At 44.2% G+C, this 26488-nt stretch overlaps 2 protein-coding genes and 1 long non-coding RNA gene across 28 annotated transcripts in view; 2 read left to right on the plus strand and 1 right to left on the minus strand.

The window, feature by feature from the left end:
• The window catches only part of LOC103565182 (beta-galactosidase-1-like protein 3), a 74793-nt gene extending 60733 nt beyond the window's left edge, over window positions 1-14060 (plus strand). For 14 of the 17 annotated variants that reach the window (XR_011541002.1, XM_070623516.1, XM_070623523.1 and 11 more), the window contains 2 exons: window positions 3297-3413; window positions 3549-3928. Coding sequence is in view for 13 of the 17 variants with exons in the window: in XM_070623516.1 (XP_070479617.1) it covers window positions 3297-3413; window positions 3549-3614 (183 nt within the window). In the remaining 4 variants the exon portion in view is untranslated. Of the gene's footprint in view, window positions 1-3280; window positions 3414-3548; window positions 3929-13935 lie in introns of those variants that run through there. The other 3 variants (XR_011541000.1, XR_011540998.1, XR_011540999.1) reach the window with 2 other exon arrangements.
• A 76-nt stretch (window positions 14061-14136) lies between these two features.
• LOC103565181 (beta-galactosidase-1-like protein 2) overlaps window positions 14137-26488 on the plus strand; it is a 46669-nt gene continuing 34317 nt past the window's right edge. Inside the window, exon 1 of one of the 10 annotated variants that reach the window (XM_008541157.2) lies at window positions 14137-14408. In XM_008541157.2, coding sequence (XP_008539379.2) covers window positions 14323-14408 — 86 coding nt within the window. In that variant the 5' untranslated portion in view covers window positions 14137-14322. Of the gene's footprint in view, window positions 14769-17683; window positions 17822-24419; window positions 24559-26488 lie in introns of those variants that run through there. The other 9 variants (XM_008541156.2, XM_070623530.1, XM_008541158.2 and 6 more) reach the window with 9 other exon arrangements.
• Window positions 15358-17629, minus strand: LOC103565180 (uncharacterized). The gene is made up of 3 exons (XR_548235.2): window positions 17336-17629; window positions 16708-16809; window positions 15358-16125 (listed from the first exon to the last, which is right to left on the minus strand). It is a non-coding gene; the product is annotated as an uncharacterized lncRNA (long non-coding RNA).

A 26488-nucleotide genomic window follows, 5' to 3' on the forward strand; every position in this document is an offset into this window, starting at 1 on the left:
AGCCTCTGGTTATCATTGCTGGTGCACATGCTGGTGGTCTGCTCTGAAACAGATCAGGGGACCCTGCCCCTGCCAGGGAAATTCATCCCTTGGATATAGCCCCCACTGCTGGAAAGACCAGCACCACTTCCCAGTTCTGCTGTGTCCCAGAGCCTCAGGATGTCTGCACCAGTGGCCCCCACTGTGGGGGACAGGGGCCGAGCCACAAGTCTTGTGTTTTCCCTTTCAGCCTGTGGTTGCTGGCATGCATGCCAGTGTGAGGATCCCTGTTTTGGATTACCGCCACCAGGGGAGAGGGAGGAGGCTGCTCCCCTATCTCACTGCCTCCTGGAGGTCCAGTCCACCCACCTTCAGTTGTATAACTGCATGGATGACTCAGGTGTTCTGGTATGCTGTGCAGGGAGTCCTTTGTTTGTCACTAGATGTCTGACTGGTTTTAACGTAAAGTGGAGAGACAAAGGACACAACTCATTCCACCATGATGCTGATGTCACTCTCATGGCTTCTTTCTTTCTTTACTTGTTTGGCTGGGGAAGATTCACCCTGAGCTGTGCCAGTCTTCCTCTTTCTCTATGTGGGCTGCTGCCACAGCATGGCCACTGACAAGTACTGAAGGTCCCCACCTGTGAACCAAACCTGGGCCGCTGAAGCAGAGTGTGCCAAACTTAACCCCTAGGCCACTGGGTCTGGTTCGTGTCTTCTTTTGTTATATAGCTTCTTTTGTTCAACATTGTCTGTGAGATTTAACCATTTAGTGATGTCGTGGTGATTTGTTCATTTTCACTCTTTTATAGGATTCCACTTTATAAATATACTATACTTTATTTAACTATTCTACTGTTCATAGAGATTTGTATTATTTCCACTGTTTGATTATTATAAATAATTAAGACTGCTTTTGTGTTTATGTTCATACTGAGATATCTTTGTTAGGTTTTGGTACCAACATTTAAGACCCATATAAATGGAATGATTTGGAAAGTAGAGTTAGTGTAAAACTGGTATTGTTTCTTAAATATTTGGTAGACTTCATTAGTATAACCATCTAGGGCCAATGTTTTCTTTGTAGGAAAGTTTTCAAGTGTGGATTAAATTCCTTCAAGATTAAAGTACTATTCTGATTTTGTTTCGTTAAAAATCAGTATTGATAAAATATATTTTTCTGGGAATATTTCCTGGGAATTTCATCTAAATTTTCAAATGTATTGTATTTAAATTGTTTGTTTTTAATGTCTAGATCATCTCTAGTAACATCTCTTTTTTCTTGATAAGTCTCACTAGAACATTACCAATTTATTAATCTTTCAATGAATGAATGTTTGGCTGTGACTCTTACTATATTATGAATTTCTTTTATGTCTAATTTCTGCCATTATCTTTATTATTTTTTATAATTTTAAAAATTTTTTAATTTTCTTTTTTAAAGATTGGCACCTGAGCTAACAACTGTTGCCAATCTTCTTTTTTTTTTGTCTGCTTTTTCTCCCCAAATCCTCCCAGTATATAGTTATATATTTTACTTGTGGGTCCTTCTGGCTGTGCTGTGTGGGACGCCACCTCAGCATGGCCTGATGAGCAGTGCTGTGTCTGCACCCAGGATCCAAACCAGCAAAACCCTGGGCTGCCGAAGCAGAATGAGTGACCTTAACCACTCAGCCATGGGGCTGGCCCTTATTCTTTTTATTTTAAGAGTTATCTGCTTTCTTTTTATAATTTCTTGTGACAGCTGCTTCTATAACTGATTTTTAATCTTTATTCTTTTTTAACATATGAATTTAGACTATTACTTTTCATTTAAGCATGGATTTGGTTGTGTATCATAAGTTTTAAAGTTTAACATAAAATTGACCATTTTAAAATGAACAATTCAGTGGCATTTAGTACATTCACAGTGTTGTATGACCGTTCCTTCTATCTGGCTCTAAAACATTTTTATCACTCTAAAAGGAAACCCTGTACCCATGAAGCAGTTACTTCCCCACACTCCCCTCCCCTCAGCCCTGGCGAACAGTAATCTCTCTGTGTCTGTGGATTTTCCTGTTCTGGACGTGGACTCTCTAAGTTTTTATATGTTTTATTTTCATCATCAATGAATTCAAATATGTTCTGACTTCCCTTGTGAGTGTTTTCCTTGGCCTCTGGAAGCGTATTTCTTAATTTTGAAATATTTGAATATTTTATAGTAATCTTTTTGTTATCAATTTATGTTTAATTGCACTGTGGTCTGAGAACTTTAAAATCTCTTAACAGTTTAATCTAATATACAGTCAAATTTGTAAAGACTCTGATGTATACTTGAAAGAATATGTCTATTCTGCACGTGTTAGATTCATGTTCTATATATGTCAATTAGTTCAAGGTTGTTAAGTATCTTCTTTCAAATATTTTATGTCTTTATCGATTCCTGTTTGCTTTCTCTATTAGCTATTGAAGTGCTGTATGAAAATTTTCAACTGTGGTTGTGAATTTTATTTCTCCTGTTATTCTGTCAATTTTGCTTATATATTTAGAATCTATACATTTAGCTTCTCTATATATGATATATAAATTCATGGTAAATTAAGAATTTTATCATCAGGACATGTTCCTTTCTATCTCTAGCAAAACTTGTTGGCTCAAGGTCAAATTTTTCTGATATTAATAGAGCTATAGCAACCTCCTTTTGCTTAAAATTTACCTATTATATCTTTTCCTGTTGTTTTTCTTTTATTTTTTCAATACCTTTATATTTTAGATGGTTTTCTTATACATAACGCTTAAGTGCTTTATTTAAAATTCAGTCCAGAAAGTTTTATCTTTTAAATGGAGTATTTCAGAGACTCCAAGTTTATGTGTTAGACCATTTTTCTATATCCCTTTTGTCCTTCCCATCTTGTGTATTCTTCATTCTTCTCCCCTGGATTGGGACCCTGAGGGTTCTGTGTTGTACTGCAATTGTATTGCAGATTTAAAAAATTGTGTAGCTTTTGTAACTGTTGTCAGCAGTAGTGTTCACTCTATCACTTAGTACTTATTTCTGGAAGCAGGAGACCTGTTTTTTGATTTTAAATATAGGATTGTATATCATAGGGTGGGAACAACCGTAGATTGGCATGAAAGGACTGGTTCATGTTTTTCTCTGTCATCTGTGGACCAGGCACTGTGGGGCAGAACTTCTGGAACATGCCCCATTCTAAACTCACTCCCACTTTCAGTGCCGTAAAGCATCTCAGTCTTGCTCTCCCTCCCCAAGTCCCTGAGGTTGTACCTTGCCAGTGTGAGTCTGTTCCTATGTCTCAAGCCTCCATCCCTTCCAGAACTGGAATTATGGCTTTGTGTTCATCAATGGACGTAACCTTGGGCGATACTGGATTATTGGACCCCAGGAAACACTTTACCTGCCTGGTGCCTGGCTGCATCCAGAAGACAATGAGGTGAGTCACCTCCACCCTTGACTTTATGTCTCATTAGTGTTCAGATCTGTCTTCATCCCCAGAATACAGATTGCAGTCTTTCTCATCCTGTGCTGAATAGGCTTACCCTTTCTTACTGTCAACTCTTCTTCCCAGATCATTCTGTTTGAGAAAATAAAGAGTGGTTCAGTCATCGAAACTACAGACCAACCAGTGCTATAAGACTGTGTTATAACATATTTTTTGTATTGTTGGAGTTCATCTACAAGCAGTTTTTCAGGAGAAAGAATGTCAAGAATATCAAACAAAGTGCTCACTACAGTAGCAAAAATGTGAAAATAACCTTAAAAAAGCAACAGGAAAATTGTTATGTATACTGTAGTATATCCATATGATGCCTATTTTCAGTCTTTAAAAAGCCCTCAAAATCTTCAATGACTGATTTACCTGGTTAAATGCTTAATCCTTAGCAGGTTCTTATTCTCTAATCAAATGTACCTTTAGGCAGATATGAATAAAATAAAAACCAAATTTTATTTCTGCCTCTCCAGACTCAGTTGGGAGGAAGGGAAGGGTCTCTGGACTAAGAGAGTAAGGATTACTGCTCTCTGCAGGCCAGGAGAGCATTGTGTATGCTGACTGGCAAACTCCTGGGGTGTGTGTGTGTGTGTGTGTGTGTGTGTGTGTGTGTGTGTGTAGGAGAGGGGAATACAGGGGCAGTGATCAATGACTTCAGGCATTTCCTTGCAGCCTGTGTGTCTCCAAGGTGACCTGGTGGGTCACATCCAGTCAGAGAAAGCAAAGCAGTTTTCTTGTTTGGTTCTGACACGTGTGACAGCAAGGCCTGACATGGAGCACACTGTGTCTTATTACTCCTCAGCTATCTGGGCACAGTCAAAGCTCTTACTGATAGTAGGCAGATAGTAGTGAGATACACCATACACACGTGAATAACCCAGCTAATTTTCTCAAATGACGCCATTGGAAACTAATCACATTCTTATAATCAAAATATAGCACTTGGCCTAAATTGAAACCATTGAACTATAACAAAGTCTTCTCACCTTGTTAGATATAGTGCATGGGGGCTTCAAGAAATCTAGAAAATAATCTAGTGTCCAAAAGGAGAAAGGAACCTTCCTTTTTGGGATGAGCACAAAGGAGTCAGATTTATCTTCTCTCCCACTAATCTGAAGGGCTGGCTCATTGAAGGAGAATTCTATCATGTACGTACACAACTCCTACATAAAACTTTATTCTTTGGGGCTCTAGACTCAAACTCATGAAATCGATGGATAAACTGTAGACTAAGGGGAAAAACAGAAATAATAATCATGAAGATCATGACATGTTTTATATTTCAGATGTAATATATACATCATTTCTAAACTTAAGAACAACCATTTTGTAGCTGGAAAACCAAGGTTCAAAGAGGTGTTTGAATACATCTCTCTCTGATTTACACCTCTTCTTTTGTTATTATACCTCAGTTCCATACCTGTCAATCTTTTCCAAATATGAATGCAACCATACTGTCCAGAAGATGAACTCTCAGCGTGCATAGAGAAAAATGCTCACCACTTACAATTCTTTACCCAGCAAAACTGTCTTTCAAGGAAAACAAAACAGGGGCTGGCCTCATGGCTAAGTGGTTAAGTTCATGCGCTCCGCTTCAGTGGTCCAGGGTTTCGCTGGTTTGGATCCTGGGCACGGACATGGCACCACTCATTGGGCCATGCTGAGGTGGTGTCCCACATGCCACAACTAGAGGGACCAACAACTAAAATATACAACTATGTCCTGGGGGGATTCGGGGAGAAAAAGCAGAAAGAAAAAAAAAAGAAAAAAACTCCAAAATACAGACCTTTCAGACAAAGGCCAAGAGATTTTATTATCGAAAGATCCACACACTGAAGAGAATTCTGAAGCAGCCTTTCTCAACTGGGGTTCCATAAGAGAATTCAACCTTACAAAAAATGTTTTCAGTGGTTAGCTTCTAATTGTATTGTTCTAGATGTATATTAGGGAAATTAATTCACTGCAGACCATGGATGCCTCAGGGCATCACAGCTTGTCTCTCAGGGAACCACAGTTGAGAAAAGATGTTCTAAAGAATGTACAGTCAGCAGAAAGAAAATGACCCTAGAGGAAAGCTCTGAGATTTGAAAGGATGTGGAGCAAAGAAAAGATGGTGACAAATCTTTGAGTATATGTGAACAAACATTAATTCACTTAAAATATACCAATGTCGAATTTAAGGGTAAAGCCAGTATAAAATTGTAAGACTAGGGAAAATGTCCTGTAAGGTGGAGGAATATGATAGCAAAAGAGTGATCTAAAGTTTCTGTGATGCTCACATGTTAATTTTAGACTTTGTTGAAGATGGATGTTAATAAACTTAGCTTAACTGTTAACAGAATATACATAATGCTTGTAACTTTCAAAAAACTAAAGGGGATAAATAGAATGAGAAAAAAACAGCTAAAAACTCTAACAATAAAAGGTAAAAGGGAGTAGAAGATAAAGTAGAAAAATAAGTACAAGTAGAAAGTACATTTTAAGATAGTAGAAATAAACACAAATATATCAGCAACCACAGTTAATTTTGTAAATGGACTACACCCTCTAAAAGACCAAAGTTGTCAGACATTATTAAAGAAAACCTAAATAAATGAGTTTTACAAGAGAGCCACCTTTAACATAAGGACACTAAATGATTGAATGTTAAAAGATAAAAAATATGCCGTGCTTATTCTTGCCAAAGAAAGCTGGAGTAATCACATTAACACCAGGCAAGTGGACTGGACAGCAAAAGGTGTTACTAGATCCAGAGGGTTATTACAGTGATAAAAAGGATGTAATTCATGAGAAAGAGGTAACAATTCCAGAGTTGTATCTTGCTAAAAATTTAGCCTCTAAATATATAAAGCAAATATTTCCAGTTCTATGCATAGAAAAAGACAAATAGAAGTGCTTTACACTTGAGAAAAGTTTTTGAAATTGACATATGGTTCATATACTATAAACCCCACTCTTTTAAAATTTACAATTCAGTAGCTTTTAGTATAGGATATTCACAAGGCTGTGTAACTATCACCATTGTCTAAATCCAGAACATTTTCATCACTCCAGAAAGAAACACTGTGCCCATTAACAGTCACTCGCCATGCCTCATCCCCCTCAGCCCCTGGCCACCACTATCTACTGTCTCCATGGGTTCGCCTATTCTGAGAACTTCACATGCATGGATTCATACAATATGCAGCCCATTGTGATGGGCACTTAGCATTACGTTTGTATGATTTGTCCATGTTGTAGCATGTATCAGTACTTCATTCCTTTTTATGGCTGAATAATATTCCAGTGTATAGAGAGACCACATTTTGTTTATCCATTAATCAATTGATGGATATTTGAGTTATTTCCATTTTTTGACTATTGTGAATAATGCTGCTATGAACATTCATGCACAAGTTTTTGTGGGGACATATCTTTTCAATTCTCTTGGGTATATACCTAGGAGTGGAATTGCTGGGTCATATGGTAACTCTTGGTGGTGTAGTGGTTAAGAGTCATTGCTCTCATGCCTGCAGCCAGGTTCCCTGTCCCGGTCAGGGAACCACACCACTTACCTGTCAGTTGTCATACTGTGGTGGCTGTGTGTTGCTGTGATGCTGAAAGCTGTGCCACCGGGATTTCAAACACCAGCAGGGTCATCCATGGAGGACAGGTTTCAGTGGAGCTTCCAAACTAAGACAGACTAGGAAGAAGGACTTGGCCACCCACTTCCGAAAAAATTGGCCATGAAAACCCTGTGAATAGCAGTGGAGAGTTGTCTGATAGAGCACCGGAAGGGGAGAGGATGGTGCAGAAAGACCAGGCAGGGTTCTGCTCTGATGCCCACAGGGTTGCTAGGAGTTGGGATCAATTCAACAGCACTAATAATAAATGATTTAATATTTTGAGGAACCCTGAAACTGTTTTCCTAAGTGGCTACATCACTTTACATTCCTACCAATATACGAGGGATCCGATTTCTCCACATCCTCACTAACACTAAATTTTGATCTATTTTTTGATTATGGCCATCCTAGTGAGTGTGAAATGCTATCTCGTTGTGGTTTGGATTTGCATTCCCCTAAAAATTTGTCCTCTTAAACATTGAAGCCAAAAATATAGCAATGGAGTAGTGTAACTGAAATTTCATTTCATTATTTCATTATTTCTGAAATTTCATCTGCATCTCAGCCTCCGTTCTCACAGATACTAATTATCCTTCGGCAAGGGTCATATCAGAATGACTTTTCCTCTCAAGGCAGATCAACGTGTTCCTTCTTGAGCAGGTTCAAGCCAATAAGCCATTCCTTGCTTGGATGACTGCCTTTGTTGCTATTATTATCTGTAAAGTATGGCATTAAGGCTTTCTTTGCTGAAGTTTAAAAAAGAAACTTTTTAGCATGTCTTAGCTGGCAGTCAGTCTTTCTGAAGATCTTGCATAAAGTAAAGGGACAAGAGAGTTTAAGCGCCTTGTATGTCACGGAATTTGGTTTTGGTTGAAAAATGCTTACCTTATACTGTGCTGAAATTACCTTCTAAATACAGAGCTGGAGGTTATGAGTGAAACATACATTTGTAATTTCTAAATCATTTATGGCCTTAGCCATGTTTGTCCTTTGCCAATGACAATCACATGGCACCTTTCATTTTATAAGTATTTCTGAGTTTGCTGTGCTAGACTCAGAAATCATGGCAACAAAACAAAAGAGAAGCATAATTAAAATCATCATTCATTTATTATGCTCTCGAACCTTAACTTCTGTTTGTTTCTGTATGTCCAAATATCTGATACACAAAATATGGATATTTCTGAATATCACTAGTTGGTACACAGCAAAATATAATTCACGAAAAATGTTTTCAGTAACATATTTTGTAGAAGGAACTTCGCACCTGGGAGTCATAACTTGGGCTGATTTTTAAAATCCTACAGTAGTTGAAAAATGACTGAAAACAGGAAGAAAGAGCGATCATTTTGAGAAAGGTTCTTTTAGCTTCAATAGACTCAAAGCTGTAATAAATTGTCTTCTTAAAGTATTGTTGTAAGTCTGTCCTTGTGAACTTTGGTCAATGAGAACAAAATGAGCCTAATTTTTGTTTAACACTTTCGTCTTTTCTTCATATGTTGCTTATTCTTTATTCTATCTGGATTGGACATGATTTATCATAGATATAGCTGCATATCATTTTGGAGCTATTCCTCCTCATGAAATTTTGAGGTGGAAAGAATTCCCAAGGAAGACCTTTTGTCCAAAACTCATGGCTGGAATGAAATTAAGTAATAAAATTAAATTTGGTTGATAAAATGTATATTTTTTAATGTTATCACTGGTATATATCAAACAACCCTAAAATAATAAAAATTGTGATTTAATCATCTTTATTAATATACCTTATTTATATTTTTAAATTTATATGTTATGTAAATATATATCTATATTTAATTTTTAAAAAGTTATCTTTCATATACATTTGTTGGCTCGAAGAGGATATAATATTCTTCCTTAGAACTTATAAAGCTAATGTACTCTTTTAATATTCTTATTAGCTATTATTTCCCTATGTGCATAAGTATTTGAAAGTTCTTGTTTTTGTACATTATATTAATAGTTTTCATAATAATCAGTAATCATTGCTTTATTTTACCAACAAAATTTTAATGTTTCATTTCACGTCAGATCTCAAATGTACACCTACCTTTTTTTTTTTCGGTGAGGAAGATTGGTCCTGAGCTAACATCTGTACCAATCTTCCACTGTTTTGTGTATGTGGGATGCCGCCACAGCATGGCTTGATGAGAGGTGTGTACATTCAGGCCTGGGATCCAAACCTGTGAACCCTGGGCCACCTAAGCGGAGCACGCGAACTTAACCACTACACCACTGGGCCAGCCCCTGTATACCTACATTTGACAGTGAATAATCAGATATTAACATCAAATTGAAATAACAAGCCTAGTTCTCATTTCTGATAGTGTTACACTGTTTGTATTTGAAATTAACCTAAGTGATCACTCTATCATGGAGAATGCAGTGATGCCTTCAGTGATCCTAGACGCTGACACCTAGAGCCTGTCCTTCACTTGGTCACCAGACTGCATCCACTTCACCTACTCAAGGACATTGCTCCAGACATTCTCCACAGTCTCTCCCACTTCACTAATTTTCATTCTCTTTTGATCATGCTGATAGTCAGCACACAAGCATGCTGTGGTTTCTCCCACCTAAAATAGAACACTACTCTTGACTCAGAGTCAAGCACCACCAGCAGTCATCCCATTTATTTATTCCCCTTTCTAGCAAATATCCTTGAATGATTTATCCATGTTCACTCTCAGATTCCTCTTCACACTTTCTCAACCCATTCCAGTCAGCTTCCCCAACCCTACCCCAACTCCACCGAAACTGCCTGCGTCATATTCACCAAAAAACTCCAAGTACTAAATCCACTTGTTGGTTCTCAGTCTTTCCTTAACTTGTCAGCAGCATGTAACACTGTTCATGGCTCCTTCCTCCTCGGTAACTTTCTCTGTCGGTGTTCAGAATACTGTCCTTTCTGAGTTTTGTTCCTGCCTTACTTGCTGCTCTTTCTTGTCCAGCTTTGCTGGATCCTCCTCTTTTCTCAGTGTTAGGTGTCCCGGGCTCATCCTTGGTCCTCTTTCTCTGTCCATATTTACTTCATTGGTGATCTCATCCAGCTTCATGCATTTAAATATCAACTCTCTGTCAACTCCTAAATTTATATCTCCATCCCAGACCTCTCTCCTCAACGTCAGGCTTGTATATTCAACAGTTTACATGATATCTCCACTGCATGTCTCATACCTCAGACTCAACAAGCCCAAGCTGAGCCTCTGATATTCCCTTACAAACCCATTCCAGTCACAGCCTTCTCCATTTCAGGTTAGGGCAACTCCAGTTCTTCCAGTTTCTCAGACCCAACGTCTTGGAGTCATCCTTGAATTCTCTATTTCTCTCAACCTACAAGCAATCCAGGAATCACAGCAATCACCTTGTCTCTGCTTTCAAAGTACTTCCAGAAACCCAACACTCCTCACCACCTCCATTGCTACCCCCTCTTGTCTGAGCCAATGTCATCTCTCATATGCATTACTACAGTAGCTTGCTAACTGGCCTTATTTCTCCTACTCTTGCCCACTCCTGGCAATTCCCAACACAGCAGCCAGAATCATCTTTTACAGCAGAATTGATGTCCTGTCCAAAGCTTGCAATGGCTCCTCATTTCATTCAGAGTCAAAGCCCTGCTCTGAAAGACCCTATGTGATCATGTCCCTGGGCTTCTCGGACTCATCTCCTGCACTCCTTGCCCTCCCCTTCTCTTCCCACACGGACCTCCTTGCAGTTCACAGAATACCGTCTCTGGTTCCAGCCCGAGGGGCTTTGCTCTAGAGGTCCTCTCTGTCTGGACAGCCCCTGCTCCAGATGCCTGCATGCATGGCTGGCTCCCACCCTTTTCAGATCTTGCTTCATTAACACCTTCTCAGGAAGACCTCTTCTGTGCACACACCTCCCCACACACTCCCAAGCTCCCTTCCTTTATCTATTTTCTTTTTTGCTATGGAATTGATCACCTTTGAACATACTCTTACATTTGTAAAGTTTTGCTATCTTTCTTCCTCAGCTAGAACATAAGTTTCAAAGGGAAGAGATCTTGTTTGGTCCACTGACGTATCCCAAGCACCTAAAGCAGTATTCAGCATATAGTGGTCATTATGCATTTGTTGATTCCTTCTTAATGAACAAAACGTTGTTGAATTAGATCTTTAGCTTTTCAGCCTTCCAAAGACTGAGGCTTAAAAGTGGTATTTTTGGACCACCAAGGCGAACGATGAAGTTCAGTGCATCCTTTCCCAACTCACGCAGGCCTCTCCTAGTCCCACTGACACATCATTTTGCGTCAGGAGCCTTGATTACCTATCTTAACTTGGGTATGTTTTTTTTTCTTTTTCCAAGGCCAAAATCTCCTTCCTGAGACTTTTCTATTTTCGTTTTGTCTAGGATGAAATTGCCTTCCTTTATTCCCAGAAATTCCCACATGTTCTTAATTTCTTTGCTAAAGACTCTTTGGCAACTTGACATCGTAACTGGCCTTCCCATGTAACCCTGAGCAAAGGAGCTGGTGAGGGTGGGTGGGGAGGGCTGTTGTCTGTCCACAAGGAGGAAGCGAGGAGCAGGTTGTTATATTATGGCACTGGAGCCCAAGTGAATATACTATCACAGGACCCACATTTTGCATCTTGTCCTCATGACTTTAAGAGAGATTTTGCCGAATGTTTTCTCAAAATTCAGATGCACTATATTTAAGGCATTAGCACAGTGTGCTCAAAAATAAGATACATAAATGAATGAATAACTCATCTATAAACCTGTTTGTTACCTGTTAAAAATAAAAACAGCCAACGAGGTTGGTTTGATACGATTCTTTTTCTCCAGTGTCTCCACTGTACTTATTCCGAATGACTGCAGCTTTTCCTCTTCCCCTGTGCTTCCTCATGTGTATTTCTATTTCCCAGTGACCGTGTGCGAGACATGAATGCTCAAGGAAGGAGCCATCCTCTCTGGGTCTGTTAGAGTTCTGACTTAGAGTGGTGGGCCTGAGGATATCAACAGGACTTCCTTTTCTTTTTTTTTTTTTTTTTTAGATTTTATTTATTGCCTTTTTCTCCTCAAAGCCCCCCAGTACATAGTTGTATATTCTTCGTTGTGGGTCCTTCTAGTTGTGGTATGTGGGACGCTGCCTCAGCATGGCCTGATGAGCAGTGCCGTGTCCGCGCCCAGGATTCGAACCAACGAAACGCTGGGCCGCCTGCAGCGGAGCACGCGAACTTAACCACTCGGCCACGGGGCCAGCCCCAGGACTTCCTTTTCTTAAAAAAGCATTTCTTCTATTTTCTAAACCAGAACCCTTGACACTAGAAAGGCAGCCTGTGAAGATTTTGACTCCGTATATCAGGGATTCCTTTCCATCCCGTGTGCTTTGCCAGACCACTTTGTTTACTTCACCATTAGGCCGGTTCATTTCACTGGAGCTTCCGTTCCCTGAGATTTGAGTATTTAGTTGTCTGCTTTGGGTTAAGATCTCAAAGGAGTATCTTGCTAATATTTAAAAAATCCAAAGCCCTGGCTCCTGATCTGACATCTCAGATTAGAGCTATCTTTGTAGCACTCTCCGTGGCATCATTAAGTTCAGATAAGTTAAAATTGTTCTTAAACTGTGAGCAGGGTTTGTCGATAGTTCTGCACTTCCCAGAAGGTTAAGGGGTAATGATGGTTTTTGTAGCACTGAGTTATTGCATTTCTCTCCAATAAATAAAAGCAAGGGGTACTGGGATGGGCTAAGGATTTCAGAGTTCTTATAGCCCACATTGACAAGTTTTTACTAATATCCGAACAAGAATATGGAGATGCTGGTGTGGTTTATGTAACTTGAGGATATCCTGATGTTTAATAGACTGTACCACTGCTCAGCCATATTGCCAGCAGTGAAGGGTGAACGTGGGGTGAGTGTCTAGCACGGGCCTCCACAGGTAAAAACGGGGGTTAACCTTTGACACTTTCTCCATATGCCTCATGGGCTAGCTTTTATCCAAAAATATTTTCTTTATAGTCTTAACAACTATCAAGCAACGATATATGTTACAAAGTGGAGAAAAGGTTCTGATTTAGGAGAGTGTGCTGAGCAGGGCGGCGCGCTCTCTGCAGGTCTCTAGGACCGTTCCTGGCCCAGCTGTCAGAACTGCGCAGTGCAAAGCCCCCATCCATCCTCTCTTTGTGGCCGGCTCTCCCGACCCTAGTTTATTTGTTTCTTTTTGCCTCTCCTTGGTTTAACTTCTGCTACTTGGCTAAATATTTGCTTAATGCGAGAAAAAGGACCCTTCACACTAAAGTCTGCCTGTCTTTGTTCCAAGAAGTAAAATCTCATTTTCTTCCTATCAGCTTTACAAGGTCAAAACTTGTAAATGGAAATGGTTTAAGAACACGCAATGGGGGATATTTTCAGAAACCTTGATACTCTGAAAAGACAGCCTCCCTAGAAAATGTTTCAGATTTTCTTTCAGTAAAATCTGAATTTTGTTTTCGGGATGGGCTGGGTTTGTGATTGTTAGAAAGCATAAGTTTCGCCCAAATGTTACACAACATCCTTGTGACGTAATTCTGTGCAGAATAAGTATTTTATTCGTCCTTTCCCAAAATGTGAGGCGTTTATCTGGACTTTTTTAAAATAAAAAACTGAAAGTGCTGGGAGTCAGGACCGGAGTAACGCTTGTGGAGACCAAAGGCGGAAAACATTCTGGTGCGCGCCCGGGCCCCTCCCCCCCGCTATTCAAACATGAAACACAAGCAGCCATAAAATATGTCTAAAGGAAATTCTACAGCGTTCTGGCTTTTCACATAAGTCACTACTACTTCAAAATTTTTTCTCTTCAAAACTTGAACTGTTTTAAAAGGCTGCGTTGGCTTTGCAGGCGCCTTTACGACACGCTTGCCGCAGCAGCGCGGCGGGGACTACTCGACCGCTGCGTTCCACGAGCGACCAAGCGCCGCGCAACGCGCGCCCAGCGCTCCGCACCTGCTCGCGCCTCACGTGCAGGAGCACAGCTTCCGGGCCGCGCGGGGCCGCGGGGAGCCGGCGCCCGGCCCGCCCGCGCCCGCCGAGGCCCCGCCCTACACACGCTGGGCCCTCGGCGCCGGGGCGGGGCTTCGGGCCGCAGCCAATGAGCGCGGGCGGGCCCGGCGGGCGGTGGCCCGGTTGCCCAGGCGACCAGCACGCGGCCCCGCCCCCGCGTTGAGCCTCCCGCGCGGCTGAGCTCAGGCTGGAGTGGGAGCTGGTCCCAGAACGCCGCGGACGCGCGATGACCACGTGGAGCCTGCGTCGCAGGCCCGGCCGCGCGCTCGGACTCGTGCTGCTGGGGTTCTTCACTTTGCTGGTGCTCCGCAGGTGAGAGAGAGCCCCGCCCACAGCTGCCCGACTCCAGACCCCAGCCCTCCACGCCTCGAGTCCCAGTCTCCCCTCTCCGCCGAGGCAGCCCCGGGAGTCGTGTTACCGCGACCCGCGAGTCCTGAGTTCCCTCTGGGAACAGCACTCCAGCCTGTTCTCTCTTGGAGCTCCCCAACACCCCGGATTCCCTCTGTGCCTCCAGGCACGCTGCTCCTGCCTGGAGATCCAGGCCTCTGGGTGACGCCGGGCGCTGCCCTCCCAGTCCCCGGGCTTCTGTACCCTACGGCTTCCCCGCTCTTTCTCCGCGCCTGGGATGCCGGGCTCTGCTTTCCTCGTGGATACTCCCAGCCGTCTGAGAAGGTTAGCAGAACTAGCCTTCAAATCCCTCTCAGATGTACGCCCATCACTGCCCGGCCCCCAGTCTTCTTTGGGGAACCCCCTTCTGCTGTTCTCCCAGGTCCCCACATTTCTTAGCGAGCCTGCTGGAGGCTTCTCGAACATTCAGCAGAGGGCAGAGGGCAGAGCTCCAGTGCTCATACCCATGGTCAGTTTAGCCTGCCTAGGCAGTCATGAAAATGCTGTCCTCTGGGTCCTCCGAGATCCTTGGCCCTGGATTGATTTGCCCTGTTCTGGGATTGATGTGTCTTCTCTCTCCACTTTGTCACCATTCACCACCTCGCTCCTCCCCACCTCCCCTTACAAAATGTTGTCTGTGGCAGGTGGCTGCACTTAGTGATAGAATGTTTTATCCCCTAGCCTGTGTGGGTGCCCTAGCCCAGAATTTTTCTAAACTGTATGTATTTATACGATTCTATAGCTCTGACCGTATTTTTCAGGTTGCTGCCTGGCACTTTCCATATTCAAACCTGCAGTGTTGCTGGGAAGGCAGACCAGCAGTGTCAAATGCTTTGCCACTGAGACTTAATGCTGGAGAAGCTGAAGACTGAGCCACTGGAACTGAGGGCTGGCACACCGCCCTCAGCTTTATCTTTTGCTGCTTCTCTGTCCTTCTTGTTAGTTAGTAGCTGTGAACTTCCCCTGGGAGATAGACACGTTTTTGATGGAGATTAACATCTGAACACTGCCACAACAGCACATTCAGAAATTCTTTCCAGTTACATCTTTAGAAATCTTAGATCTCTTCTTTGTTTTGGAGATAGTAAGGATGTCATACTATCATTTGGGAGAAGGAAATGGTGCTCTTCTCACTCTTGGCCCAGAAAACTTAAGATGTGTTTTGTTTCCCCAGTTGTCCCCAAGACTTTTCCCCATCTTGTCTGTGGTCTCTACCCATTCCTCTTTGAAGATGGTCCTGGCTCTTGTAGGATGCTCTGCCTTCCTCCTGGTGCAAGGCTGATGCAAACCCCAGAAGAATTACTCACTGTAGAGGCAGCAGGAGCCTCTGGCATGGAGTCGGGTATCAGGGAGTCCATACCCGGAGGGAAAGGCCAGAGGTAGAAGTAGCTTGTGGCTTGCCTGTTTTTGGAAGTTAAGGATACGGCAGTCCATGCAAGGGACCCAGACAGGTCGTTATGAGGGGCGGCACTCAGGGGCCTGGGATGGGCCAGGTGGGTGCAGGAAGGAGGCCAGATGCTTGTGGGTGTCAGGCAGCTGACTGGGTTGTGACGAAGCCTGAGCTGCTCACAGGTGAGTTAACCATCTCCCCATCTGGGTTGGGTGGCCACAGTAGGAGTTAGTCGGGGCCTTATGGAGTAGCCTGGAAATGGCAATAGAGAATGAATAGCTGTGACTTAAGCCCGTGGAAATAGTTTGAAATGCTTAAGAAAGTCATTGTTTTTCCTGCTATCTCTTCTTTCTCAGTGGGTAGAACAGAGGCCAGAGAAGCTCTGAACCAAGTTCACGGCCATCTCTTACAGTCCTTTACAATACGTGTCTTTGGGGCATCTTTTTGATTGTACCTTCATGGGCCCTTTCTACCCAACTCCTTCAGTCCAGCTTGGGCTGGACACGGAGGGTTAGCTCTGGAGGCCAGAGGAGAACAACTCTGTCGCTTCCTTTTCTACCTTAGTCCAGCTTTGCCTGAGTCGTTAACTGAGCGGGAGGCAGGAGCCTGCCCAGCTGTTGTTGGGAATGTGGATGTGGCCAGTGGAATATAGGCTGCAGGGGCACTGGCTGCTCGGTGGGCAGCGCCATGGAGGGTGGGAGAGCAGTCCTCTCCTGGGCCTCGGGCGGCCCGTCGAGGGTGGGGAGCAGTCCTCTCCTGGGCTTCGGGCGGCCACTGTTTGGGCAGGGAGGGGGCTGCTTAGCTGCAACTTTTGTTTTTTTCCGTGAACTTTACCTTGGGCTGGTTCATGGTCAATCATAGCTGTTTGATTACATCATAGCCAAGAAATAGGAGGACCAAGATGATTTTTGAAGATTGCAGTCTTCAGGGTTTTAGCTTAAAATTAAAAAAATTACCTTTATCACAGTGTAATTGCTATGCAATAAACTGCACATATTTAACACGTACAGTTGGATAAGTTTTGACATATATATCTATCTGTGAAACTGCCACCGCAATTAAGGTGGTGAAAATATCCATCAGCCCCGGAAATTCCCTCATGCCCTTTGCATCTCTCTCCTAACCCTCTCTGCTGCCCCATCCCCAAGCACACTGATCTGTTGCTTTCTGCCACCATATATTAGTTCTCATTTTCTAGAGGTTTACAGAAATGTAATCCTAAACTGTGTGCTCTGTTTTGGTTTGCTTCTTTCACTCAGCGTGTTATTTTGAGGTCTGTGATGTGTGTATCAATGTGAACTGTGTCTTCCGGCCAGTTGCCTCTCAACTCTTGCCTCCTCCCACTCCATGAACACAAGAATGCCTGTTTGATAATATCAAGGCATAGTTCCTATTCATGATTTTTTCTTTAGACTAAATGCATAACTGAGCAATAATTCAGTTAACTCTGTGCCTTTCATACCTGAGATTTTAGCTGGCAAAGGTCAGGAGAAAGGAAAGCTTCCGGATAGGCAGCCTGCATCGTGCCTCCTCAAAGGTTAGCTCGTCTCTTGGCTCAGCTGTCACACTCATACTGCTCCCGCACTGGCATTTTCTGGATTACAGGCCTCAAGCTCTTCTCATAGGAAAGAAAAGGAGGAGAACCTATCAACTCTCCTTCGTGAAGGTGGATAACTTAGCAATGTGACCAGGTCTCTTTCTTTGATCCAGATCATGGCCAGTCCTGTTCTCCAAGGGTTTGTGGGCAGATTGTCCCTCTCTTCCTGGGCTTCTGTGAGGTCATTGATTTTATGAGCTTTCTCTGTTCTAGGACTTTACCCTGCTTGAGGCCTGAGTCATAGTTCCTGGAATCTTCAAAGTCTTTGAAGGTGTCCCTTTCATCTTCCATCAGTGAGGTTTGCAGCATCTGGGAGGTGTCTTTAATCAGGAAGTCATCTCTCTGTCACAGGTGGGAAAGCATGCCTATCTTGGCAGTGGCTCAGTCAGGGAGGGGTAGGATGTCTGAGCTGCCCTCTGCTGGGAAGGCAGACTTGGCACTGGGATTCTTACAGGGCCATGTAGCCAACAACTGGTGGGGACGAGTGTCTTGGAGAAGAGCATGGGCATTATTGGTGTATTTGTGATCTAAGAGGCTGGGATAGCCAGGGGATTGGAGGCAAAAAGCAATGGAGCCTGGGCAGCGGAAGTATCAGAAAGTTGGCCAAAGAGTTCTCTCCACCTTAGGTCACGGAAGTAGCAAGTGAAATAAAAGCACTTAATCTTTGATGAAATGACTCACAGTTCCATTGTATCTCGATGAGTGCTCTTCTGATGAAGATTCAGGAGATGTGGGAACTTAGATCTTTTCAGAACATTTGGTACCTGGAACGGACTCTAGAGTCCAGGCGTGTCCGTCCGCACCCCCGCCCCCCATCATCCAGGAGAGTTCTTTTGGTGTGAGTGTAGGGATATTTGCTGCTTCCTTTCCACCTAGTTTTATCTTTTGCTTAAATCTGTTGCTCTGGATATTAAAGGCAATATGGAAAAAGAGTTCCCGTTGTGTTGGACTTCTCCTGGAATAGAAGGACAGGGGTATTTTTAGAGGCTCATGGTAATGAAGCCAATGTTTTGTGATTGGGATCTGCCCAGTTGGGACTGTGAGTTGATACTCACTGGTCTATACTTCCACACTCAGTGGGACAGTTAGTGGGGGTGTTCCTTTCAAGAACACACTGTTTTTTTCCTGTAAAGTTTATTTTGCGAGTAGGTAATATGTGAAAAGGATGAAATATCCAAATACTATAAAGGGGAAAGTAAACCCCTCCCTCCTGGCCCCGGGCACCCCTCTCCCTGCCGCTAGAGGTGATTACTGATAATGGTTTCTCTCAAGGGTATTCTGTGCATGTATAAGAAGACAGCTGTATGTATTACCCCGTTTGTCCATTAGGCATATAATTTATTTGAATAGCCCCTATTGGCGGACAACGATTGTTTGCAATCTTTTAGCTACTGCAAATAAAGTTGCAATGAATATCCGTTGGATGTATTTCTGTGTGTAGAATTGCTGACCACATGAGATATTCATTTTAAATCTTACAGACATTTAAGTAAGTGAAAACAATAAGTCAGTCAGTAAAATAGCGCGTTGTGTTTTTCTTGAATCAGTATGGAGATTCTGAGCTCTCTGGTCTGAGAGAGAAATTCTGTTTAACCTGCGTGTGTCTAGATTCTTTGCGTCTTGTGAGAACTAGCCCATCTCTTATATATCCGTGTAAGTAAGTCCCATGTGGTGGATTTAAAAAAATATTTAATATATTTATGTTGTCCCCTGTTTCATGAAATCATTCTTATTCCACAAGCATCACCAAGATGAGAGTCTTATCAGTAGCGCCCTTTGGGTTAGCTCGTGGAGTTCTCACCTCTCTCTAGGTTGAGATACGACACTGTTTCTATTTATGATGCTACCAATGGGAATTTTTCCTAAAGTGAAAGTACAGTCTCATATAACCTCAGGACCATTTCTATTGTCGTTATGTGGCTGATTAGTAATGAGGAGTTTTTGTTATTTCACGATTGGGTCTCAAAAGTTTTGATCTAGTGAATGCTTATTCACATGTAAACTTCCTACAGTATTTAGAAAACGTTGCTTTCTGAACCACCAGCATGTCCCTGGGTCATGTAGGCAGCCACTTGGTCTGCCTTGCTGGGCCCTGGGTGCTCGGCCAAGTCCTGGCTTACCTAGGAGCCTTCAGAGGGAGGTCCAGAGGTGCTAAGATTGTAGTAGTGCAATAGACCTGCAAACTGCTGCAAAGTGACCTTGCATCTTGGCAGAATGAGTGCACCGACTTTTGGAATGGAAGGCCAAACCCTTTGGGAATATTTAATGCTTCTCTCAACAAAGCAGGAGCCCAGAGCATTGGTCCCAGGCCAAGCAGCACAACCAGGAAGCAGAGACACAGGGACAGGGTTCCATTTCTCCGGGGTGAAGTTCTTAGGGCTCAAGGATTCACCCACGAGGCATTCTTTTGGAGTAGTGGCGTTAAGGGTACTGGCCTGGGCCGAAGAGCGGACAGTTCCTTCCTCAGGCTCTCAAACTCCCCGGCCGAGGGTGGAGTGCACGTGACTGGTAAGACCAGAAGATTCCCAAGTGGGCAGTTTAGGGGCATCAGACATTCAAAGAAGTTGGACCTCACAGGAGCCTATAACCACCTGAGAATCTTAAGAGTGATGAATAGAAATTTGTATTTTAGACCCAGGTCAGGAAATTTCTGTGTATGATGATGTCTTTTGGGCAGTCTAACATATCTGCCATCTAAATAATGGTCTTGGGTGTGACCACTTGGATAAATGAAGAGGTGAGTGTTTTCTTGGTCAGCATCTTTAATATGATGCCCTGGACCCAAATTCTGTTCAACCTCTACTTAGGGTGGCCCTAATAGGGTCACAGTGGCACCTGGAAATTGAATTTGTAAATTATCATCTCAGGTTAGCAAGTACACATTACGTATACTGCCAAAATAACAGACCCTCAGGACCAGCAAGGACTTGTGTTCTGGGAGTTAAAGGACTACTTCTGCAGATTCCTACCTCATGGAGCTGGCTTGTCCATGCCCTGGCCAGCCTAAAAGTGTACGATTGTTGCCTGATCTCTGCTGGAGGTCAGCATACTCCAGAAGTTGACGATGCTGTCTTTGCCTTGTCTGGTTGTGTGTATCCTGGCCTGTCCACATCTGGGCGGACTATGTGAAGTATGACAGAAGACTGAAGGAGATGGCTGTGACCCCAGTTACTGAGCAATATTTGTAGGACTTATAGGTGACAGAGGGATGCCCTTTGGCTTGGCAAGAAACATTTGAGACCTGTCCTGATGCGGACACCTCGTTCAAGGAAATCATTCAAGTGGATGACTGGATCCGGCTCCTCTCCCGCCCCAGCTGCCCTGGAAGACCCTCTCTGAAAGCTGAGGATCAGGTCATGGGCCGTTTCACATGAGAGAGATTGTAAGCTTGTCACCTACTCGTCTGCCCTTTTCCATTAAACATGTCCACCCAGCACTTTTGGCCATGCCCAGTGCCATCCAGTCTGTGTGGAGCCTGCGCTGCACCCTTTGTCTTCGTGACCCACTACAGTGATGAGTACAAAGTGTGAGAAGACATCCTCCCTCCACTGCTCCTCCCTCGCCAGTCACCACCAGATGACAGCTTGTCACCATAGGGAGCTCAGGAGCCAGGTCTCGCCATTACAGTTTATTGTTGTGTCTGTAGCTTGCACAGCTTGTAATACTTGGAAAAGGGGTGGCAGCGACATCCGTTTTGCTGAGGTCTTGTTAAATTGTCTGAGGCCCTGTCAGAAGTCCTGACAGGTGTGCCTTCGTCCGGGAACGTCCCCACCACCTGTGAATGGAGCGTGCCTCTGAGCAGAGCAAGGCGAGGACAGGCCAGGTCAGTGACCGAGGCTGCTGTTCGGGTGGTTCTCGGGCTGGAGAGCTGCTTGCCCTGCAGTGAAGCGACGATATGAGGGCGACGGAAGTTCCAGAGGAAAGTGTTCATGTGAGCTCCAGCGAGAAAGGCCTCATCAAACACAGTCTCATCACGAATGAATTGCTCACCAGGAAAAGCGGCAGGAGCGAGCTGGGCTCCCTCAGAAGGTAGTTAGCTGCTTGGTAACAAGCCCAAGTCAGAAGGAGAGGCTCTGTGGCCTGCAGTACCCACCTAGTTTGTATTTCCTTTATTTTACGATTCCTGAGTTAATTAATTACTCAGGGAACTGTCGAGGTTGTTATTAATGCCATGATCACTGTCAGTATTAATAACCATTTGTATCGTACTTTGTCATTTACGAAGCTCTCATGTGCATCATCTCATTTTCCCACAGGGAAATCCTTTGAGAAATCCAACATTTGTCTTTGTCATTGTCTCAGTGAATCCATCCCTTTTATTAATGTATTAAAAACGTCTCTAGTAACCTACCAGAAAATCTTCAAAAAGGAAACAATTGGACTCTCCAGAATTTTACAGCAGTTAGCTTTTGTTATTTGCAATGTTCAGTTCATGCCTCTTGATAAGCACTGAGAGGAAATTATTTTTTTGTGAGGAAGATGAGCCCTGAGCTACCTGCTGCCAATCCTCCTCTTTTTGCTGAGGAAGACTGGCCCTGAGCTAACATCCGTGCCCATCTTCCTCTACTTTATATGTGGGACGCCTATCACAGCATGGCATGCCAAACGGTGCCATGTCTGCACCTGGGATCCGAACTGGCGAACCCCTGGGCCGCCAAAGCAGAATATGCACACTTAACTGCAGCGCCATGGGGCCAATCCCAGAGGAAGTATTTTTCAAAACATCTAGAGAGTGATAGGATATGAAGGCACTGGCCAAGAGAAGCTCTACCCAGGAAGAGTGTGTGCACGCAGATCTCCGCGGAGGAGGCAGAGAGTAGTGGTTCTCAAGCCTTAGCCGTGGGGCCTGGTTCAAATGCAGCTGCTGAATTAGCAGGTCTCGGCAGGCCTGAGTTCCTGCATTTCTGACAAGCTCCAGGGGAAGACAGTCTGCACACACAGACGACACCTGGGGACGTAAACCTAGACAGGGGTTTCCTACTGAATAGTTATCACCTGGGGCGGGTGAAGGAGTGTGTGCTCCCAGAGGGAATGGGGGAGTCCCGGAGAGTCTCCTCCAGCCCTGGCTGTGCCCCAGCACGCAGCTGGTGGGGAGGAAGGCTGTTGTAGCGTTTGGGGAGACGAGGTCATCAACAAAGGTTGGGGGCGGCGAGGTGAGCCTGGTGAAGAATTGGAGATTGTCCTTTTGAAGTTCTGGCCATTGAATAAGGATTGCTACCGGGTGGAGTGATTGCTAAATTGTATTCTCGCTGTCTTTAAAAACAGTGAGATTGTGTGTGCGCGCGCGCGTGTGTGTGTGTATTTTCACCACTGGACTGTCAGCGTGCCCCTGTTTTTAAGAAAAGACTCTGTCCACCCGGTTCTTCCTCACTGTAGCCTGGGGTGAGCCTGGAGGGAGGTGCCTGAGGGGAGAGCCTGGGGGTGGGCAGGCGGCCTGGAGAGGAGCACCTGAAGCAGGAACACACCGTGCGTTCTTTGGAGCAGATACAGTCAAAACCAGGGAGAACAAACCCTCCTGTGCGTGAGGTGTGGGAAACTTCAGTCACGGCTGAACTAGTCGGGAGTTTGTAGCCAAAGGAAAGAGCCAGAGCAAGGGGGTGGCTAGAAGGAGGCCCACAGTGGCCACGGGGCCCTGAGACCTTTAGTTTCTGGGGCCTCATCCTCCCAGGCGGAGTTGGCAAAGTTCCCTGTAAAGGGCCAGATAGTAAATAGTTTCACTCTGTAGACCGTATAGTTTCTACTGCATTAACTTCACTGTGCCTGGAAACAGCCACAGACAACACACAAACGAGTGGGTGTGGCGGGTGCCAGTAAAACTGGTTATGGACATTGAAATGTGAAGTTCAGATAATGTTTGTGTGTCTCAAAATAATATTCTTTTGATCTTTTTCAGCCACTTAAAGGCGTGAAGACCGTTCTTGGTTTGCAGGCTGCACAGACACAGGTGGCAGGTGCACTGGGCCCCTGGCTGGAGTCTGCAGGCCCCTGGCCAAGGGGCTGGGTTGGTCTGATGGAATCCCAGTGCATAGATCTTTCATTGTAAAATTTTGGAAATTGTCATAAAAGAGTCTGGCACAGAGTCTAGCACATAAAATATAATTAGATGCTAAATTAAAGGGGGGAAAAATGGAAAGTTTGGAGTTATTCGTGTTAGGGACATAAACACACCCACTGAGGCTATTCTCTCTCGTGTGCAAAGCTTGCTAGAGTCGAGTGATTTCAGATGGTGGTGGGATGCCTTCGTAGCACATCACAGAGTGCTCTGTGTGTCTGACCCTCACAGCAGCCTTGTGAGCAGTGAGCGCAGAGTTAGCCTGTTTACAGAGGAAGAAACTCATGCCACAGAGCTAGTGTCACCAGCCCTAGGTGACAGTGCTCCTAAGGCCGGGGGCAGGATGTGTGTCCAGACCTTCCCCTTGCTGATACTGTTTTTGTTTTCACTGCCGCATATACGTGGTCCTTTGGAAGAATTGTGTTCTGAATTATCATTTATAAGTCACTTAGAACATGGAACTTTTCTCTTTAGAGAAAGAAAAAAGTGCCTAGGTTCTAGGTTATCTGCAAATGATCATTTCGACTCTGATGAAGCAGAACTGTAGTCCTGCTGCTGCAGCGTGAGTTTTGGGTCCTGGGGCTGCGAGAAGTAGGAAGGAATAAGTAGAAATAATTTTCTTTGCCCATGAGTTGCTGAGACAAGCTTCCTGTGGTTAATTTGTACCTTCTGCCCTCTTGGCTCCTGCTTTTCTGTCTCTGGCTCCCAAACTTGTCCCAGTCCTCCTATAAATCTCTTCCTAGGCCAGTGACCCTCAACCTTGACTGTGAGGATCTTTGGAGGAGCTTTTAAAAACTACCAATACCTGTGCTCCAGCTCCAGAAATAGTCATGTGGTCAGGGGTGGGGGTAGGGGCTGAGCATTCGTTAGTTTTAAAAGTTTCCCTGGAGATTCAGATATGCTGCCAGCTTGGAGAACTACTGCAGCTTCTTCTGCGTAGCTGGCTTCGGTTAGGTTTCAGGAAGGCTGCTGATGAAATGATTCCACAGTGTTCTGTCTCTCCCACATCTCTCGCATCCATTTGGTGCTAAGCCTGGTACGTTGAACTGGTCACTGTGTTTGTCCTGCCATCTCTATGAGCACAGCTGCCGGAGGCCAGACCACCGGTTCTGGTCTAGAGCAGAACTTCACGATCTGGCTGTGGTGAAGAATCATTTTCCTTTTCTTCTTTTAAAAAAAATTTCCAATGTTTTCCTTTATAAAATGCAGTAAAAACAAATTAGTAGAAAAAGGAAATGAAGAGAAAAGATACAGAATACCCACCTGAGCCTTTTATGAGTCGCTTCAGCAGACATGGAACTGCTCTCACTGCTGTGAAAGTAGCTCAGTTTCTGGCCTGCTCACCGCGGGCGAGTGGCAAGCCGTCGGCGGTGAGTGGCCCGGCCCCGCTGCTGAGGAGGGCCGCAGAGTACACCGCCTCCTGCCTCCTTGCTGGTCGGCTTGCCATTCCCTGAGTAGATCTGTCTTCACTTTTGGATGCTTCTGCCCCGTTTCCTCTCCTTACTTACACCCCTGCCTTCAAGGCCCAGTGAGAGTGTCGCCTTCTGTGTGAAGTCTTCTCTGACCCCACCCAATGGTTCAGGTAATTCCTTCATTCAACAGTTACCGGTATATTTCAGCTACTGTCCTGCGTCATCACGTGGCCTGGCTACCTAATTTGTGGGGCCCTTGTTAAAAAATTACCAATATTTTCAGGATAGAGACAGCAGAGTGTCTGAAACTGTGTGCGGGGCCTTCTTTTTAATTAATTAGTTATTTAAAGGCGTACAGTGTGTTACTTTGATACATTTACATATTGTAATATGATTGCTGTTGTACAATCTTTACAACATCATATAAATACAGTACAATATTGTTGTCTCTCTTCATTCTTCTGTGCATTAGATCTCTGTATCTTGCTTACTACTTGTTGAAAGGGGCCTTCTGAGTGTGGGGCCCTGTGCAGCTGCATGGGTCACACGCCTGGGAGGCCGGCCCTGGCCATGTCTTTGTGCATGCCTTATAGCAACACACATGCCACTGAATTGTAATTATCCGAGTGTGGAGTGAGGTGGAAAAGACTATATGTATCAGAACTCCTATGGGGACCATAAAATGTGTGGTTTGGAGGAACTTTGGTAGGATGAGAGTGAACTTCCTGAGAAGCGTGAGCAAGTTGTGGTGGATCTGCACTAAATGCTGTTAGAAATGGTGGTCCCCTTAATAGCAGGGCACTGGCTGCTTTCCAGTGTAGGGTATGCAAGTTTATGTTCAGAGCTGAAGCACTTGGCATTGTAGGTAGAGGAGAAGCTGGCTAGCACATAGGGCAAGGACCCAGTGGGAGGACGGTGCTGGTAGCAGAGACGGAGATAGAGCAAGATGGATGAGACATCCCATGAGCATATTGGGAGAATCAGCTGTGGGGTGTGTGACATGCATGTGCCATGTGCCCCCATGCCACCCACTGTTTGTCCACATGGTTGGCCAAAGCTTTGTGAAGGAGCAACCCCTTTGAAGGGTGCAGAGAACTGGTGAATCCAGAATCAAGACTGCTGCTCTCAGCCCAATTCTGGTTCCAACATGTGTGTTTTTTCTGAGACAACAGTCTTCAATCGGCATGTTATTTTAGCCGGTGTTACAAAATGAATGGGAAGAGCTTTTTTATGCAGAAGAGGCCTGCCTAAAATGTTGGGAACTGTAATGAAAAGTGGGTATGGAAAAGACATCATCAACTACAAAGACAGAAACCAGTTAAAGAGGCAAAGCATTTATTTGGGATCAAAGAATTGCAATTCGGGGAGCACAGATTCAGGTAGAAACCCAAATAGTGTTGATCACAGGAGAGGGTTTATGGTTTTTATGGAAAATGGGAGGTTGAGGTGAATTTTATTAAAGAAGAGTTCATTGGTGCTAGGTGAAGTAAGGCTAGACTTGTACTTCATTGATTGGTTGAGATTGGTCATCAGCAAAGTCCAATTTCATCAGTC

This window comes from Equus przewalskii, chromosome 6, assembly GCF_037783145.1.
Source record: "Equus przewalskii isolate Varuska chromosome 6, EquPr2, whole genome shotgun sequence".
NCBI classification, from domain to species: Eukaryota; Metazoa; Chordata; class Mammalia; order Perissodactyla; family Equidae; genus Equus; species Equus przewalskii.